This window comes from Channa argus, chromosome 23, assembly GCF_033026475.1.
Source record: "Channa argus isolate prfri chromosome 23, Channa argus male v1.0, whole genome shotgun sequence".
NCBI classification, from domain to species: Eukaryota; Metazoa; Chordata; class Actinopteri; order Anabantiformes; family Channidae; genus Channa; species Channa argus.
In genome coordinates this window covers 11,902,216-11,921,938 of record NC_090219.1, presented here as the reverse complement: position 1 = coordinate 11,921,938, position 19,723 = coordinate 11,902,216, and the positions used below count along the sequence as shown (strand labels likewise).

At 40.4% G+C, this 19,723-nt stretch overlaps 2 protein-coding genes across 3 annotated transcripts in view; one reads left to right on the top strand and one right to left on the bottom strand.

The window, feature by feature from the left end:
• Nucleotides 1–167: 167 nt before the first annotated feature.
• Nucleotides 168–13,595, bottom strand: znf277 (zinc finger protein 277). The gene is made up of 13 exons (XM_067492898.1): nucleotides 13,561–13,595; nucleotides 7,776–7,921; nucleotides 6,365–6,578; nucleotides 6,097–6,185; nucleotides 5,679–5,761; nucleotides 5,344–5,435; nucleotides 3,762–3,872; nucleotides 3,108–3,240; nucleotides 2,628–2,695; nucleotides 2,390–2,486; nucleotides 1,388–1,430; nucleotides 1,006–1,180; nucleotides 168–896 (listed from the first exon to the last, which is right to left on the bottom strand). The coding sequence occupies exons 1-13, from the start codon at nucleotides 13,590–13,592 to the stop codon at nucleotides 707–709; spliced, it is 1,473 nt and encodes a 490-aa protein (XP_067348999.1). The 5' UTR covers nucleotides 13,593–13,595; the 3' UTR covers nucleotides 168–706.
• A 1,388-nt stretch (nucleotides 13,596–14,983) lies between these two features.
• The window catches only part of immp2l (inner mitochondrial membrane peptidase subunit 2), a 135,106-nt gene continuing 130,366 nt past the window's right edge, over nucleotides 14,984–19,723 (top strand). For both annotated transcript variants that reach the window (XM_067492859.1, XM_067492858.1), the window contains exon 1: nucleotides 14,984–15,043. The gene's annotated coding sequence lies outside the window, so the exon portion shown is untranslated. The remainder of the gene's footprint in view (nucleotides 15,044–19,723) is intronic.

The window sequence follows — 19,723 nt, the reverse complement described above, 5'->3', positions numbered from 1 at the left end:
TACAGGTTGTAATATTCATCCCATCCCCAGAAAGAAGCTGTTGGAATAAAAATTTAAAAAAAAAAACATGTCGGAGAAATAAAATCTGGCTGTAGAGCTTTTATTTAATACCCAGACAAAAGCCGTGAGTCTTTTTTAACTGCAGCCAAAGACCTGTGATTATATCACCCTCAGCCTGTTTGAATTTTGTTTTATACACACAAATGCTGCGTCACTGCTGCTGCTTTTATTTACTTTACCAGAAAATATATAAAATCCTACTTAGTGCTGCTTTAAATCTCATTATCAGGTTGGTGCTGACCTCTACTGAGCAGCTGTGGAAGTGTGGAAGCTCCACATCCCAGCGATTGGTTTACATGAAGAATACGTCGATGTTCATTCGAGTCCCCAAGAAAACATCATGTGAACGAGCTCGGAGGCTGTTTTAAACCGTATATGATGAGAAGCTGTTAAAATGTAGATGTTAACGAGAGTTGTCATGAGTTTGCACTAAACAAAGTACGAGCAGTAAAACAGATGTTTATGTTCCTATTTATTGTTTGAATGGAAATGAGAAGCAGGTCTGCACATCTGAATCAGCTCCTGGTGTTTGGTAAAGTGCGTCTTTGGGACAGAGTGCACGTGTCTGTGTGTGTCCACAGACGACAACTCGTATGATGAGAGGGACAACTGTACAGGAAGTCCAGCAGTCTGTCTGTCCACTGTCCTAGCTGCAGGAGTTTCTGTTTCTCAGCAGCTGGTTCAGGACGCTGGTCTTTTTCAAGACTCTAAGGTTGGAGATGTCCTCTGCAATGACTGGGATGTCGTCACCGTGACTTCTCTCCTCGCTTTCACCTTCCTCGCTGTCGGACAATGTACACAGCAGGGCATCGTTCTCGTATGTTGGGAAGTAATACCTTAGGAGACACGGAGGTCAAGGGAGGTCAAGGGTTCACTTCCATTTGAACCAAACCAAACGTGACTACGAGGCACCAAAAAATGAGAAGTCTTGTCTGTTGGACTCACTGTGGCTGATCCCAGGTGGACGCCTCTGGCAGCTTCATCACATGACCTTCAGCCAAAATGTGACACAGAACTTCAGCTCTGGACTCGAACTTCTCCTGGCAGCCATAGCAGCGGCTCTGGTGGATCTGCCGCCGGATGAAGTTCACCATTTTGACCTGCTGGTAGAACCTGAGATCTGAGGAGAGACAATTAGGACAGGTTGTCCTCTCATGGCAGTGTCCCTGTGATGCTCATTACAAAGCATAAAACTAAAAGACAGGGGAAGAAAAAAGGAGCAACAACTACTTCAGACTAACCCAACTCAAGTAATCAAGTTCAAATCCAATCTGATTTCAACATGGTGACGCAGCTTTTGGACATGTGCACATTGTGTTTTACTCACTGAGTTCTGTCTTCAGTTTATGCAGATCGAAGCCGTGATCCTCCTAAAAAAAGAAGACGCAGATTCCCATCAGCAATGGGGTAAACAAAGCGGAGCCTGCAGCAATGTGAATCTGTGATTGGCCAAAGTGTTGATGCCATCGAGAACACAGTTTGAGTCTGGACCAAACTGTGCAGGTGCAGGTGCAGGTTATCCTGAAGGTGATTCTGGAGGAATAGGAAGTTGGTACCTAAAGCAAAAAGCTTTAATCTTTATAATCTATGTACAGAGTCATGGAGCCACCTCTTGTTCTAATGCAGTCTAGTACGACTCCAGCACCCACTTTGACCTCAATAATAAACAGAGAATTATCCCCTTTCTGACAGTTTCAACCGAAAAACTGAGAAGTTATAACATGGTGAAAGTAGAATTCATGGCAGAGCTGCTGTATTGGATTGTGTTAAATTGCACCGCTGGTCCTAATGTTATGGCTGATTGGTGTAAACGTATGATTCACGGTTGGATCGTGGTGCCACTGAGGACTTTTTGCCTGTGTCTTTCTGCATTTTTGCAGCATCCTTAAATTCTTCGTAGCTGCTCTGCAAATGAGCTTTCGTGCTCTGTTATTTGCCGATCACGGTTTCTAGTGTCTGTATAACTGATGGACCTGATCCAGGATTAGATCAGGATTTGAGCAGCAGATGTCACCATTGTTAACTGTATCAGAGCGTTTTCAGCACAACAGCTTCGTATTGATTCGGTGCTTCCAAAGCTTTTGCTTTAGTTATAATCCCGTCTCTACAGGTGCATCGAGTACTTGGTAACATACCGTCTTTTCTTTGCCTCAGATCACGACACTTTAAAAGTGTCCTACTTATTATTAGTAGAAATTCAAGCCTGTTGTAATGTTGATCTCAGTGAAAGGCTCCTAATGTCTATAGTAAACCAGTTCATCGAGATGAGCACTGGACCAGTATCAAAGCTGAGGGAACAGGAATCAGCAGTCTTGTGGTTTTACTGTACCTTCATGTGTGTGTAGATCTGCTCCATCGTCTCTGACTGATGATCACAGAACAGACACACAGCAGAGACGGGATGAGCCTGCCAGTCCGACCAGTCACTGTGGACAAAACCAGACACAGCTATGAGCTGAAATCAGGCCTCTGTACATCTGAGGAGGCTGTTGGATCTGTAAAACCTGAACGTTATGTCCCCAGACTGATGTGTTCTGACCCATGTGGTTCCTGCTGGATAAACTTACTCATCCTCATCGTCCACTAGCTCGTGGTCATCTTCACTCTGCACTTCCTCCCAGGTTTTCCCCAGTTCCTGAAAGGAGGACGACAAGAGACGTCTGAAGATCAGCCGCAGAGCAACAATCCTGCCGTTATTCCAAAATCTATCTGGTGCTGAAACTACCAATTTTTAATCAACACCAAATCAAACCATGTACTTAACTGTCACAATAACTGGGCACTGAAGTCACAGAAAACCATTTTAAAGTAATAAATGTGTATTTACTGCAAAAAGAGAACTATATTAAGTTTTCCCCGAACTTTAAAGGCGTGTTACCTACGTAGGATTAAAACCCTGTTCCAGTTCCAGCACTGTGGCTTTGACTTTATATGTTTCTACCGGATCAGTTACTGTGCAGAAAACAAACATTTCACAGCTGCTGCATGAAACATCTTTGAACATAGAAACAACAGGAGCCAAAGTGTAACGAAGTTTTTTCTTTTACCAGGTAGTTGATGACGTAGAAGCGGTCATACTCGCAGTTCTTGCTGTTGATGCGGCGGTGAGATTTTTTCCTCATGTGATCCTTCAGCGTGGTTTTGTCTCGAAATGTTTTCTCACAGTACAAACACTGCAGACTGACGAGAGCGTAACAGATACGTTGTCATCATACCCATGTTTTTCATACCCATGAATTACTATTAAAAATACGTGTCAGAGAAACTTCATCAACCTTGAGCAAAGAGTAAACTCTGGGATTTCAGCAGGTCTGTGTATCTGGTTCTGTCTTAAAGGGACATTCAAGGTTTTAGCCATTAAACAAACAACTAAAACATACAGAAGACAATGAGGTACATGGGGAACTATGAAGCGTAGAGGCTAAAGGCTAAATAAAAATCCTGTCAGACACAATCCGAGTCAATAGAATGATGAACAATATACTTTGCAATGGTGCAAGTCAGGTGGACAATTTGAGAAAACTACAGTGAGGTGCAGTGGTAGAAATCTCACTGTAAATCCACATTTTATTACATTTGTCAAACCAACATTTGAAAATGTTGATTGACCCCAGTCCCAGGTCTATTTTGGGGAGTTTGAGGGTTTAAACCAGTGATGGTAGAATTATTTCCCAGTTTTAAAATGATTTGACTTTTCTTACTTGTCCAGTTTGCTCTGCAGAGTGTCCAGAAACTGGTCACAGTAGACGATGTTGTCTGGCAGTCCAATGCTGAACGAATGTTCTCTGGCCATGTGGTTCAGCAGAGACGACCTGAAAAACGAGTAACGGGATATTTGTGAGAGGTTTTTAAATACTTACATATTCCGTGGGAACCAGAAGTGTGTGGTTTCCAAGGCAGAATGTACTGAGAGAAATGCATCGTTGTCTGAGTCCTTTTAACTAATTATAGATTAACCCCCAGTTTTTGAGCTTGAATAGAACTAAATATTTTACACCAGCAAGTGAGAACAATACAATACGTTTGGTTTATTTTTAAATAATGATCTATTTCAAATTTATGTTCGAATTTGTCACAAATACACACACGCTGCTTCCAATTTGTAACCTTTTGTTCACAGTTTGTCATTTAGTTGCTGTTGTTTTGAGTCTACTTCTGATAGATTTCATATTTTGTAACTGACAGTATTGTGCAAAAGTCTTAGGCCACCTGTTGTTTTAGCAATGTCGTGATGACCATATCATTATTTCAGTATATTAGAATAAAACTGAAAAATATGTTCACAGTGTTAAAAAACATGAATTTTAGACTAAAACTGCTTCTATAGAATTAAATGACAAGTGACACAGGATGTGTCTTGTGTCTCTTAAGCCAAAAACAGGAGTGGAAGACCAAGAAAACTGTCAAAATCTGATGGAAAGTGTCTTAGTATTTCTTCTGTGAGACACAGGAAGATGTCCTGCAAGAACCTGGCGTCTGGCTGTTTCCTCTTGACGTCGTGTTGATCCTTCCACAGTCTGAAGCAGCCTGATAAGGAATGGCTTTGTGAAAAGACAGCCGTCAACAAAGTTCCGAGGGGAACGGGGCCAAAACGCTCACAGAGTGATACATTCAAATTTGTAATCCAGGCTCATGTGTTGACAGTGTCTGATAAGAGAAGTTGGGGAGAGGTTGAAGGTCATTTCACCTCATTGGTGAAACATTTTGGAGGGTCTGTCATGGTATCGAGCAGCACTTCTGCCACTGGGGTTGGTGAAACTGTACGAATTGATGAGACCATGAATGCTCACAACCAGGTTTTAATTCATCATGTTTTTCTTTTTTGGAAAGTGTTTGATTGGGAAAATTATTTTTCAGCAAAACAATGATCCAACCACACTGCTAATGCAGTGAAATTAGCCAAATAAAACAACGAGTCGTGCATTGGTCTCTGTAGAGTCCACACTTGAATATTACATGCGAGTGTGGGAGCTCATTCGAATTACTGACTTTTGCCTGTAGAAGCTGTTTCTCTGAATATTTTGTTGTTATTTGTTTAATGATGTGTACATATGTCTTGTGTTATTGCTTGGTTATTTTTAAACAAAGAGACCTAGAATACTAATAATAATACTAATAATAGATAACAGACAACAGTAATAGATCATCATTGCAACCTTGCTACAACACCAAATGTGATGGTGGCCTAAGACTTTTGCACAGTGCTGCACAGTATGTTCCATCGTTTAGAAGGTTGAAGGTAAAGATGGACATGTATGTGTCATCACATTACACGTGCAGCACCTGTTTCCCGTGAACTCTTCGCTGCAGAACATGCAGAGACGATGAAAGCTGCTGTCGTCTCTCTCCCTCTGCTGCTGCTCCAGCACCTCCTCCTGTGGACGACCAGAGAAGTCAGACAAACACCACAGAACAAGAACAGCACCTCCTACTGGCCTATTGTGGTGAGGATCATTTACATGTTTTTACTCTAAAAACTCTAAAAAATGATACACTGAATTAACGCGTTTACATTGACAGATATTAGTTTTACTTTTGGTGGGAAACTGAATCTAGTGGAAATGGAGTATAGACTTCTAAATAGAGTTTGCATATTAGATTTAGTGTCGGCTCTTCACCAGTCGTTTCTGCTGCAGCTTCTCCCTGAGGAGTCGATCCTCTGGAAGAACATCACATAGAAGAAAGTAGTCCTCCTGTTTCTCTGAAAAAGTAACAATCAAATAAGGATTGGTGTTTTTTTTTTAAAGATAACAAATATGATGGTGCAGCCCTAAAAAGGTTACAGCCAAAAAATAAATGTAAGCTTGTGTTTGAAATTTTCACCGAATGAAAACACATGTTAAATGAAGCGTTTCAACAAGATAACACAGAAAATAAACATAAACTGTAATGAGATGATTTTAACAAGACAAGAACATAAACATTGTTAAGAAGAAGTAATTTTGGCTTTGGCGGTTTGTCTTTGTTTCAGAACAATTTAAAGTTATCAATGCCTTTGGATCTGCTGCTTCACACCTCAACTGTGCCTCTACTCACCGATTGGGCCAGTGGAGTTTGTCTTGATAACGCTACAGAAATCGGTCACAGGCTGCTCTAAGAATCTGCCTTTCCAGTATAACATGTACCTGGCAGACGACAGGGAACTCATCAGAAAAGCAACTGGTCATTTATTATAAATGGCTGACATTAAAGATTCCAGCTACAGCATAATAAGCATAGTGTTCAGCTCTGATACAACATAACATATTTCTGCAATTATAATATAAAGTGACTTAAATCTCAAGTGAGTGAGTGAGTTTTGTACTTAGGGAGGTCTGCAACAAGTTTGACGTCAGCAATGACCAGCTTGTGCTCCAGCAGCAGGTGTTTCAACAGGACGTCCTTTTGCAGCAGGGGGACGGACTCAGAGCAGAACAGACACACCAGCGTCTCTTCAGAGGGATGCTGCAGATGGGGAGCACCGGAGTCGAGAGATGGTTGCTCCGGAAAACAAAGCGGCTCCAAAATACTGTCCTGACCTGTGAGAGGAACACATCTGCACATGATCTGATACACACATTACTACAAACAAGATAATATGTAAATGCAGATTGTACGGACAATGTTTTTGCACCAGTTATCTTGTTGGTGAAGCTACCAAACAAGGAATCAGTGACTCTTACAAAGTAACAAGTTTCAGTATTTTTAGACAGTGGTATTGATATGATTACATTTCTCTTTTGATTTACATTTTTCATCTTTGTTTTATTGGTTTTCACATTTAATTGTGTAAACATGCTGAAAGAGCTGATTTATTTTTAAAAAGATAACACAGAAAATAAACTGTAATGAGATCATTTTAACAAGCTGGAGACAGAAAAATAAACCGGGATAGAAGGTAATTTTCTCCTTACTGTTAACGTCAGCACAACATTTCCATTCCAATTTGCTTTTGTGGTTTTGTCTTTGTTTTACAACCCCAATTCCAAAAAAGTTGGGAGGATGTTTAATGTAAAAAAATAATAATAATAAAATTCAATGATTTGCAAATCTCACCAACCCATATTTTATTCACAATAGAACATAAACTGAGACATTTTACCATTTCATGGAAAAAAAAGGTGGAACAGGGTGATGTTTACCAATGTGCAGCATCCCTTGAGACCAGTTGCTGAACTTTAGAGATAAATGTTTTTCGTTGCCCCTCTTCCAAATGTTTTGAGATATGTTGCTGCCATCAAATTCAAAATGAGCTAATATCTTAGATTAAATGGTCAAATGTCTCACTTTCAACATCTGGTTTGCTGTTCGTGTTCTTTTGTGAATAAAATATGAGTTTATGAGATTTGCAAATCATAGCATTGTGTTTTTATTTACGTTACACATCGTCCCAATTTTTTTTACATTAGTGTTAAAGAACAGCTTACAGTAGTTGATGTGCTTTAATCTTAACATTTTAACAACCCCATTGTGCACATGGGTGGAGAAAATTATGCAATATGTCCCTTCGATCTGTAGGGGAGTAGAAGTAAAAGTACCTCACAAGTGTATTAAATAGTTGTCTACAGTAATTAGCTTAGCCGGCTAGCATCATGATCGAGGGAAGAGCGGAGCCAATTTCTGTTAAAGATCTGACCAAGTCACACAAAGTCTGACTTTATTAGCACGTCCACGACCAGTTCTGAGGACCAACAGATTCATTAAAACAACGAACACGATTAAAAATTATAACTCACCATCTTTTCTCCCTTCACTGGCAGCCATCTTCAATGTCACGTGCTCAAAACAGACGAGAACTGACCAATCAGCGTCTGGCGTACGTTTCTGTGCTACCTTCATGGTCTCCATGTTAACACCACGCGGCACGGTGCGTTCATGTGTTCTGAACCAGAAAAAAAACTTCGTTTATCGTCAGAGCGATGAGTTGTTTTTTAAGCAAAAGCATACACATGTACTTCATGGAAAATGTCTTTAAGTATATCCATTTTTTCTTACTTTCACAATGGTTTGCTACTGGTTGTTACATAAGAGATCTAATAGTGCTCCCACCAATGTATTACTCCCACTGCTCCCACTGTAATTAATCAGCCTACATTTTATGTTGTATATGGATATGTGGAATTGGGTTACTGACTTCTAATCATTAAATTAATGCTCATCATAACTTACAATGAGCAGATGAATTACAGAAGACCTGTGTGAAAAGTTTATAATTGGCTGTAATTTGGTGTAAATCTCAATAATTCACTGCAGACACCCAGATGCCCAAATCTTGACTTACAACTTCTCTGAGGCCTCCAAAAGCAGCATATAACATTTCCCAGAGAATTCTTTGTATTATTTAGATGCATATATTTCTTTCTTTATTTAGTTTTCTGCGTTTTCTCACTAGAGTGTGGCAACAATTCCACATAATTGACTTAGTTGATTATGAAAATACGTCGATTACATGTAACGTTCATCATTGTGTTGCAAGCAGTCAGCAAACTGATGTTTTAGCTGTTATAGTATTTAAAACTAAAGTAAATTTAACGGTTTACTGTATTCTATATACAGTACATTTCCATCACAGTTTCTTAGCTGACAGGAGGGGTAGCTGTGGCCTTCTGCTACCAAAGCCCATCTGTTTCAAGGTTTGACATGTTGTGTGTTCACAGATACTCTTCTGTACACCTCAGTTGGAACTAGCAGTTATTGGAGTTACTGTTGCCTTTCTATTATCTTGAAGCCGTCCAGCCATTATCCTCTGACCTCTGGCATCAACATGACATTGTCACCCAGAGAACTGCTGCTCACTGGATATTTTCTCTTTTTCAGATCGTTCTCTGTGAACCCCAGAGATGCTTCTGTGTGAAAATCCCCCTGAATCAACAGTTTCACAAATAGTGCTGTGGATTGTGGATGTGCAGAAGAACAAGAACAACTTTTACTGTCACTGAGCAAATACATGTTACAATGAAATTCTTTCTCTGCACTGAACCCAGTGGGCAGCAGCAGGGGGGGTCCGCAGGGAGTTGAGTGTCTCACTCAGGGACACACCTGGTGGGCAGGCTGGGATCTGATCCCGCTGTCTTCTACATCCCATCCCGCTGCTCACTACAATTCATTTCAACTGTATTTATATAGCGCCAGTTCACAACAAAGTCATCTCAAGGCACTTTACAGAATAAAGTCAAGACTATAAAGACACACATCACTCTACTCATTGAGCTACCAGGCCACCTAAAGAACACGTGATGTGGCAGAGAGGCCATCCTGCATGGAGCTGGACACTTTCTGTCCACTAGTAAGTTTTACTTCAACCTGTGTCTTCTCAGTGCTTGTTTCTTTCTTTATGTGGCACTTAACCTTTAATGTGTGATGCTCAAAGAATGTCGGATCATTTTATTTTTCTGGACAACAAATTATAGAAAGAGTATTGGTCTGTCCAACCTTTGGGTGAGAAAATGCAGAAACATAAATTGTCCGTACATGCTTATACACGCGGTTAAATAAAAAAATCGGACCATTGATGGGTTCCAGCACAGAGAAAGTAAGAGAAGTGAGTTTAGTGAGTCCACTGATGAGCGAGAGATCATCTAAAGTATGTTAGTATTTGAAGCAGACAACATGTTGCTCTGCCAGCTCTGCTAACTGTTTGACTTATTTAGCTGTTGAATGGCTAAATGTGGATTGAACCACACTCCTTGACCTTGAATGGAGCTAGTCTGTAAAAACACAGATCACCAGTTAAGACTGGACTTTATTCCCTTTACTGGACCAGTTAAGGGAATAAAGGCCTGCAGTCGAAATCCAGTCGTGCCACCACTGGGTGGCACAAACAGTCCACTCTTCATCCTCCTGCTGCCTGTTTGAGTAGCTCTTCCTTTTCTTTCTTTTTAATGGATTTCACTAATATGTTAGATTTCTTATACCACAATTACTCTCATGTAATACATTCAATACTCTTAATACTTGTAGCAAAGCAACATAGGCAACACTAATAAAGTTATTATTTCCTGTAGTTAGTGTTGTGAAATGTAGCAGGGAGGTCAATAAGTATCTGTTTACCAAGTGGAGCCAGTGAAGTGTAATATTTGAACTATTACATTTATTTGACTGCTCTATATTTTGAAATTAGGAATAGTTTACACACAAAATGTGACACTGAGAGAGAATATGAAGCATTGTTTTAGATCAAAGTGAGATTGACTCCCCCGACAAACTAAAACACCAAAAGACTGCTGTGTATCTCTTATCCCTCTGTCTCCCCAGAGATGTAAAGAGAGAGAGGGGTAAATGTGGAATTAGTTCTGCTCTCGCAGCCGCTCAGGTGTGTCCAGGTGCTGCATTATTCACACACAGCTCAGCCGCTCTAATTAAACCCTGGAGAGAGGAGAGGAAAGGCAGCCGCAGACAGACGCAGCCAGGATATGATGTGGATTTCTGATTTAGACCACAACTCCCACAAGAGCCACATCAATTTCCAGCTCCAAACACACAGAGCACTGCACTCTGTGGCTCCAGCATCGTCCCACACAATCAGAATCTACTGCACTTGTTTTCCACATCAAACAAGATTTTTTGGAACCTGAAGTTCAACCTGAACCTCACCAAGTACGGCATCTGTCTTTGGCAGTTGTCTGCAAAATCCTGTAGTTTTTTTCCTGAATATTACGTCTGTTTTACTGAGACATATTGGTATAGACATTCATATAGTTCAAAACTGTATAGAAGAACAAATAACAATTAGTGGAAGCAGAGTATGGGACAAAAATACTTGTTTAGTAATGTTTATTGGGGACATTTCATGACTCACTATACAGCTGTTGGAAAATATTGAAACTCTTTTCCAACTTGGTCATAGCTTTTTGCAAAACGCAGAACCTTTCCTCATTAAAAGGGAGGTTTGTTTAGGGTGGAGAACCATAGAACTGTGTTAACCATAAAAATCCATTCCTCCTTTCTCTTTGCATCTGATCCAATGTGTGAACTCAAGTCAACTAACTCTAACCCTAAACATCTGAGTTGCAACTTGGTTCTGACTTCAACACATGCGACTTTAAACTTTTCCTCCTAGGAGGTTAATGACACTGAGGATTAAAGTTCATTTCCGACGCCTTCCCCTTTAGAAGTTTGTAATCTCCAAGTGTCAAGCTGCCACATCCCATAAAATTTATAAATGTTTGTACACAGAGAGAAAATCTGACCTTTTCTAAAAGAGAAGTTCTCACAGGGAACAATAAGTAAATGTACGTTTGTCATGTCAGTGTTGTGAGACAAACATTAACTGCATATTTCCCCTGTTCACAGATTTCACTGACACCACTGTTGCTGTCTTACATCAGCTAGTTCAGTCAGTTGGATTTGTTTGCATAACCTAATTTGATCTGTTTTCACTGCATTTACATTCTGTTCTTCTTTGATATTTCCACACTGCAATTCTCGTTGCAGCTGCATTGGCCTAGTTCCCCCATTAAGCTTTCAAATAATCAAATCTACTGACAGCTCGCCTACAAGAAGGCTGCAGAGACGCGGGTGAACCTCAGGCTTTTCACAACACTGATTCAAACCACCTCCTCCGCCTGACTGCTGCTCCCTACTCAGGTCCAACCGCCTGCCGGTGACGAATTGTTGCATAGCAACTGCCTGCTCAGCACCTACAGTGTTGCTCCTGTTTGGAGCTGGAGAACTTCAAAAGATGTTGTTCTGTGGGCAGAGTCGCCCACATGGGTCAGTGTCAGCCAACAGCCAGGAGGGCTCTTATTCCTCTGCTCTTTCTCTGTACGGTGGTGATGCGCACATGCACTGTGCAGCTGGAAGACATTGGAAAGTGGTTGCAGACACGGGGACAGTGAACAATAATGGTAACAGAGTACAGTGCACACCAGACAGCACAGAACAGCTGTGAGAGAAAATGTTAAAAATAAAGAAAAAGACTACAGTGTTGATTCCACCCAAGACATGAACTTTAAATGATTACTAACTGAAAGCTTACAAGTAGTTCTTCAGATTTCTACATCTGGAGTAAAGTCTTGGATGGACACAGCCTCTAACGCTGCTTTGTATAGAGTCTTGAGCTGCACAATGTTTCTCTGCGTTAGTTCTTGTTGTTGCAAGATTTACCACAACCTACCTTTCACCTGGTAAAAACCTAAGCTGGACTATAAAGGAAGAGTCAGACATCAGATGCTGCTGCAGCATGAATGGATGACTGAGTGGACACAAGAGATCAGGGGGGGACAGGGGGGACTCTTGATTTAAAGTGGTTTGTTATCGACACATTTTTTGTATTAATATTGGCATTTTACACGATGGATAAATAAACTGTAACAGAGAGTAAATACATGTAAATAAGTACCATCCATACGCACAGGTGCAGGTGCACCCACACACAATAGTAACATCCAACATAACCATATTCATAAACTAAGATCCACAGGAGGAGATCAGTTACATGTTTTGCGCTGAAAAATGGTTCAATAAGCACTAATATATATAACACATGAACCAAGTCAATTGGCCATTCATCCACTAAGCTACAGCAAGCTACAGCCATACAGTGTCTGCTCTGATCCAGAAACATAAACGCAATTACAAAAGTGTACAAAGCAGGACATACATTTGACACATTGGTTGGTTTTTGAACTCAGCATTACAAGAGCTGGAGTTTCTGGCTACAGTTGCCAAATCTCCTCAACATGAAATATCTGCATTCATTTCACAGTTTTCACGTTAGATGATGTTCAGACGCTAGCGGCACAAGCTGACCCTTGCGAGTGTGCACCACGTGAAAGCTCTACCCAACGACAAGGTCAACCTTGTGATAAAATGGCTTGGATGCCCAAATAAAATAGATATGGTAGCTGTTTTAATTGGCTAGACAGAGCGTTGTTTGAACTCTAAGTACACATAACACTATTTTCTGTTTTGTTTAGAAAATATTGAGTATTGGATTATTAAAATGTTAGCTGTTAAAGCATTTCAGATTTTTTTGTAAGAAAGGGATTTCAACTCAGGGGGCACACGAACTTGTTTGGACGGGCCTGGCCTCCTGTGGCAGGTGCTGCTTGTGACATTAAAAATGTAAACTGACCCCAAATAGATGTAAAGTATCTGCAAACTATCAGCAAAAACAACGCAAAACATCCACGGAGACAAAAAATATCCACGGAGACTCCAGTGAAAAAATATTGAAAACAACAATAAAGAGATGTAGAACAACCAGAAAGAAAAAAAAACAGAGACATAAAATATTCACAGCAACACAAAACATGCATGAAAAAGAATCACAAAATGAAACAAAGCAGTAGCCAGACCAGCACAGACCAGCCCGTCATGAGATGCAACTGCTTCAGTTCAAAGAACTGAATCTTTTTGAGTCCGTTTCAAGCCCAGTTTGAAGCCTGAAATACTGCAGCAAATACCGCAAATCATGAAAATAAGCTACTGTTCAACAAAACTTTTGGTAACGACATGATACAGCATTAAAACATTTTATAAAGTTAAAGTCAAGTAAAACAAAAGCAAAAGTGTACTTACTTTTCATACAGTCTATACATTTGAACATACATCCCATCTTTTCTCTGGACTGTGCATAAATAAGTCCAAGTCCACTTTGTGTTAGTATTACAGTCACTTTGAACCAAATGTGGCCAGTAACTGCTTTTCATCAGTAATATTATATAATCTCTCAGCAAACACTGTGGAGTAGTGGAAACTGCAGGCTGCCGGTCTGATAAGGGCTCTACGTTCCACTTTTAATTAAACCCTGAAGGAGGATCCAGACTCCTTATCATAAAAAAGAAACGCCTCCTTAGAACTCGGATTGGTACGAGTTCCAGTTTCAAGCTACTTTTCCTTCCTCTGCAGTTCCTCCACTGCTTCTTCTCCCCAGCATGAACTGTTTGCACTGGGATTTGATATTAACTGCAGCACTGCAGCACGGACACTTGTCCATCAGTGTCCAAGTTTTTACCCGTTTCATTAAAACATCTATATCTTTCCCACCCCCCAGTTTGTTTTTCTGTTAAATTATAAAGTCCTGAGTTTAGCAGAAGTTTCTGGGACTCCGTAACAACTAGTTCAACCACACCTGTGTGATGTTCCATCCATCCATGTTCCATCCATCCATTATCAAAAACAACTTACCGTGTTCAGGGTCACACAGGGCTGGAGCCTGTCGCAGCTGTCATTGGGTGAGAGGTGGGGTCCATTCTGGACAGGTCTCTAAGATTCTGTTAGAAAAACCAATGGGGCCAGAACGTATTACATTTCCGGTGGCATCACAATGGGGATTAGTCTTTTTTTGAAGCAGAACTCACTTTGCATATGTATTTTAAGAACATCACAAGTGATGCACAAACATCAGTCGCTGGAAGTAGATAGACTGATTTGATCAGATTGGATCAAACTGGAGGAGCTGTGCATTAAACTGCTGACCCTGCAGTTAGTGGACAGCCTTGTCTCTGTCTGCTGCAGAACAGACAGATTTGTCGTAAAGGTTTAGTAAAGTCCACGTGAGCAGTCAGAAAAGATCCTGCTTGTGACACAAGCAGGATCATTGTACACATTAATGGCTGCTAATAGGAGTGAACTCCTGTCACAGCGATTCTTTGTCTTTCAGTCAAAGTGGACCCATGTTTGATCGTCAGGTCATGGAGCTGATCTCCATGATGTTCAGCAGTTTGTGCAGCTTCCTCTTCTCCTTGCCCCGTGTCAGTTTTGATAGTGTACCTGGCTCTAATGCTGGTTTCCCAGCAGGTAGCAGCAAACAATGCTGCACTGGTTATAATACACTGGTTAGTGATTTGCATCATTTTGCTGCACACATGAAACGACCTAAGCTAAAAAAAAAAAAAAAAAAAAAACTCAATGCAAATGTATATAACAAATGATCGCTGTGTCTGGACATAAAACAGGTCAAAACCGCACGACATGAACCGGACAGACTTTAGGACCTGGGATCTGGGGGCCACAAGTGACGTAGGACAACAACAGGAAGTCGGAGCTCACGTTGCTACGGGTAGGTGTGTTATCGCGTGTCGCTTTAGCTTTAGTTTCAAACTTAAATTTGCGATTTCTAAATGAAATAAACACATTCCCCGCTTCTTCTCTTCATGTGTCAGTGGCTTGCTGTCACCGACACTTTGTTCCGTCCTCGACACGGTTTTTAAAGACACGGTTAGCCAGCAGCAGCTAGCTGCTAGCACACAGGTGACACTGACAGAAGCAGGGACTGATTATCAGTGGTTGTGAGTTTGTTCTGTGCGTGTGAAGAAAGTTTGTTGTTGCTGCAGTGAATCAGTGAGTACCAGGTTACATTTAGTCAAACTTCAGGTACATGTAGTTTGGCTATTGGTGGCTTATTATATTATTGCTCTGACAGAACTGCAACCATTCAGCCATTATTTGGTTCACGAACTACTTTAAGATTGAAATCACTTTTTATGCTGGTTTATCAAACTGTTAGTACAACCAGCAACTTCTAAAGTTTACTGGAGGTTGGAGGCTGCTGGATAGATTAGACATGTTTTAGTCTCAGTCCTGCCTTTGTGTACTTTTACTCCTACTCGTAAAACATCTCTGATACTGTGCCCGTAACCAAATTGGAAAAACGTTGGTGGCCTACAGCTGTTTTAAGATAACTGATGACGACAAAAGTAGAGCAGAGTACAAACTCTGCTGTGTTAAAGTCTTAAGATCTACGTACTAACAGTCATATATATGTTTCTCAAGAATATTTTAAAAACTTTCAATGTTTGTGACTGACATTGGCAACAACATGGTTAAATATAGATAGATAGCATTTATTCTAGACTCGAATACAAAGTTATTTTTCCTAAATATTCCTGTGTAAAAGCTACAGTCGTCCACGATTCTACATCCAGGATCTCACCCTAAATTTTTGCTTTGTTTGTCGTTTTTTCATTTTCTTTGAATTTTTTCCATATTCATTTAACACAGGTCGCTGACATATTTGCTTTGGCAGGAGAACACGCGCGAATTTTGGGATTATCTTAAACGCAATAGATCGAGCTCATTCTAGAAGCAAAACGGTGTAGTACTATCAGTACTCAATATTGGCAGATTGTAAAATAAATAAAAATAAGGACTTGGACTTAAACTCAGTCTGGGAAAATCAGGACATTCCTAGGCTAGATGTGTCAGTACTGTGACAGACCAAACCTTATTTTGCATTATAGTGAGGGAACATAAAAGTCTGGCATACGTAGCAAAATATATATATATATAATTTCTTAACTGTCATTTATTAGTCAGACAGATAATGCTGTGTCTTATCAGGTATCACTCTGCAGTTATAATCTGTGAGCCAGGCTTTCAAAAGGAGTCTGAGATGGAGGATAAATCCAGTAAACAATGTATTTTAAGCAAGAATTAATAAAAACGTGTACAGTAATTAAAAAAAAAAACAACAACTAAGGGTCAAAAGTCACTGTTGGTAAAGGTGGAGGGGATTTTAACCACTTTATGTGCTGACTGGTAGTTAAGTCATGATGACATATCAGCATTTATTCGTTTAGGATATTTAAATAAAAAAACGTATCATACTTTTCTATTCTACCATCAGGTGGAATTAAAGCTGTGGCTGATGATAATGCAGCTTCCTGTGAGCGGTGTAGGAGGAGAAACGACTTGCGGCTCAGGCAGCAGTCGGATGTAACTGGTTTAGCTTGGAGTGTGACTTTGGTCGATGCATGACTGGTTATCAGAAATTGTTTGGCCTTCATCCAAACAATTGACCATAATAGCAGCCTTGTGCGGGTCATGTTTCTCCTCGTCGTGGCGTTTTGTTTGATTAATCAATGAAATGTGACAGTAATTATTACCATTTTCTCATAATGTGGGGATTTATGGTCTTTCTCAGCTTTATATTAATGTGAGTCAAATGTTTGGAACTTTTGGTCAAATAAATCAAATAATATGAAGTCACACAAACCTGGGGAACTGTTTAGGTGCATTCTCACTGTCTTCTGACATTTTGAAGACAAAATTATTGGTTTAATCACAGAAACAACTGGGGCTTTGTAGTAATTGCAGCTTCAGATTGTGCTTTTCTCTGCTGAAGAGTTGACCAGCCCTTTTGTTACGCTGTAATGATAAGAGTTGGAATTGTATATTTCTTTTTATATACAGAAATACATGGGACTGCATCATAATTCCCACCATAGTGGAAATGTTATATTGTCATGTTGCTGAAAGGTTGTTTGAGCTGCACACTTGATTAAATGTCAAATATTACAGATGTAATCAGCAGCACTGCTGTCCTCCCTCCTCAGCATCATCACATCATTTCTTTGTTTGTTTGCTGTGGACTCACAAAACTGAAGGAAATTATCAGCTTGTAACATACAAACCTTACATTACGATGTACTGAAACCACATGCACATGAGAGGTCAAAGCAGTAGTAAAAAAGGTCTAACTTCTGTCAGAAAAGCTGATATATTCATCACTTCTTTAACATTACATTTTTGAGTCAAGAAACTATTTGTAGGTTTTACCTTATTGTACTGTTTTTTACAAAATGTTAGATTTATGCAGTATAGAAATAATTATAGGCCTTGTGTATTAAAGGGTGACTTCACCAATTTTCAATTTGCTTTGTATGGCTTTAGTTTAGGGTGGAAGTGCACAATAATGCGTCTAAACTTGCCCTTTGACTTCCCTGTATCAAAATATCTCTTTACTTCGAGCTGAAAAATGCAACCTTCAGTTCAGATTATGTTATATTGTTGCTTATCTATGAAATTTGTAATCATGGTCCACCTGCTTTTAAAGGGCTCCCCCAGCTGACCTTTTATGAAGTCCTAATGATGAAAAACTCCTCTGTGTGATGTCATCTGGAGGAGTTTTTCAACTAGAAGCAGAGAGATATTTTGATGAAGGGAAGTTTAATGCCATTTATGTACATGTAAAACCAAAATCAGTGAAGGTGTCCTGTTAATAGTAAAGTGCTTTACACTGCTTCTCATTCACACTAAGAATCTCTCACACACACACACACACACACACACACACACACATACTGATGGGGAAGATGCTATGCAGCTGATCAACACTCACTAGGAGCAACTAAGTTGGGGTTCAGTGTCTTGCTCAAGGACCCTTTGACATGTGACAGGAGGAGCCGGGGATTGAACCAACAATTGTGAGATTGGTGGACGACCGCTCTACTCCTGCACAACAGTCACATCAACAAAATCAAACCACGTGCTGCAGCTGATGACAGGCTGTTAGCTGAATGTGATCTGCTCACACTGACTTACAGCATTACATTAATGGAAACCTACACTGTGTAGTTTGTACAGGCCCAGATGCACATAAACCAACTGCTTACAACTTCGAAATGTGCTGGAAAACAGTAAAACCTTCATTATTTAACATTAGTTCTGTGAAGAATCTGTTTGTTGAAGAATCTTCTAGATCAGCAGGGAGTTGGGGCTGCGGTGAAACGGGTTTTCCTAGATGAGAGGTAGTTTTTTAAAACTGGTAAGAAATGGAGCAGTGGCTCGGGATCAGCCCTCAAAACGGCTCAGTGTTCGGGGATATGAGTTGTGTTGTGTTGAGAGTCGCAGTGTCCCAGTTCAGTTTCATTTAAATTGTCTCAATAATTTAAGCTTAGAAAGAATACAATTTAAGCAGACTGATATTTGGCAGATAGCCAACGTTACTTGGCTTGATACTTGGACTGAGAGCACCAAAGCCTTAATTGGGACATTTATACTTTATAGATTTGGTAAAATTGGTGTGTTGTTGTCTGCTTGTGAACACTGGCAACAGCACAATTGCTTAGAAAATTCCCCAAAAAATGGGGAAAACACCCCTGCTGAGGAGCACTGTGCCGGTGTTCAGCAGTATGTTGCAGTGTGTTGTACTTGTTATAATGTGTTATCTGGCGTTAACCTGTGTTTCAGAGTGTAGTGAGGAAGACGCATGCTGCTCTGTGAGGTTTGGCTCCTAAATAGCCTCAGCAGGGAGGAAGCTGCAGTGCTTTGGAAGAAAAAGTTGGATGTTTACCTTGTGTGGAGAAAAAGCAAGCTACATGTTTAGCAGAAATATCAGACTCATTTGTTCCATCTTCTAGATTGATCGGTTTATTTATTTTTTTTTTGGTGCCCTTAATTGTGTGAATTGGAATTTAGGTATTTGCTGTGTAACAACGCCCAGAACAACCCACTCAGGAGAAACACGTCCATTTCTGTTTGATGCCTGTGCTGTCACGTAGCTTTCAGCTTGAGTGGCTGCCCGAGCTCATGACCGCGTCACCCGTGGCCTAAACTGCCCAGTAGGCCTCCAAGGTGAGCAGAAGCAGGGATTATTGTAATGCTCTCCCTGCTGCCGTGGCCTAAAAAGCTATGTCTGGTGATCTGCATGAGACGCAAATCCCATTTGTATCCCGGTCAGCAAGCCCGCATCTTCCCAGCTTACAGTCAACACTCACACCCGTCCAGTAATCACCTTAGTTTTGGCTGAGCGAGCACCGTCATGGCGAGGTGCGGCAGTCTGGAGATTAATTTTTCAGTGTTTTTCCAGCCAATGGCTTCTTTTATTTAGGTCTTCAAGGTGACTTTTTGCTTCAATGATAAGGCCTAGAGATGGTGCTGTGAGGTGGTCAGTCTGAAAATATAGACAACTTACGTCCTTTTAGAGGATCAAACCCTATTTGTTCCGAGACCTTTACAC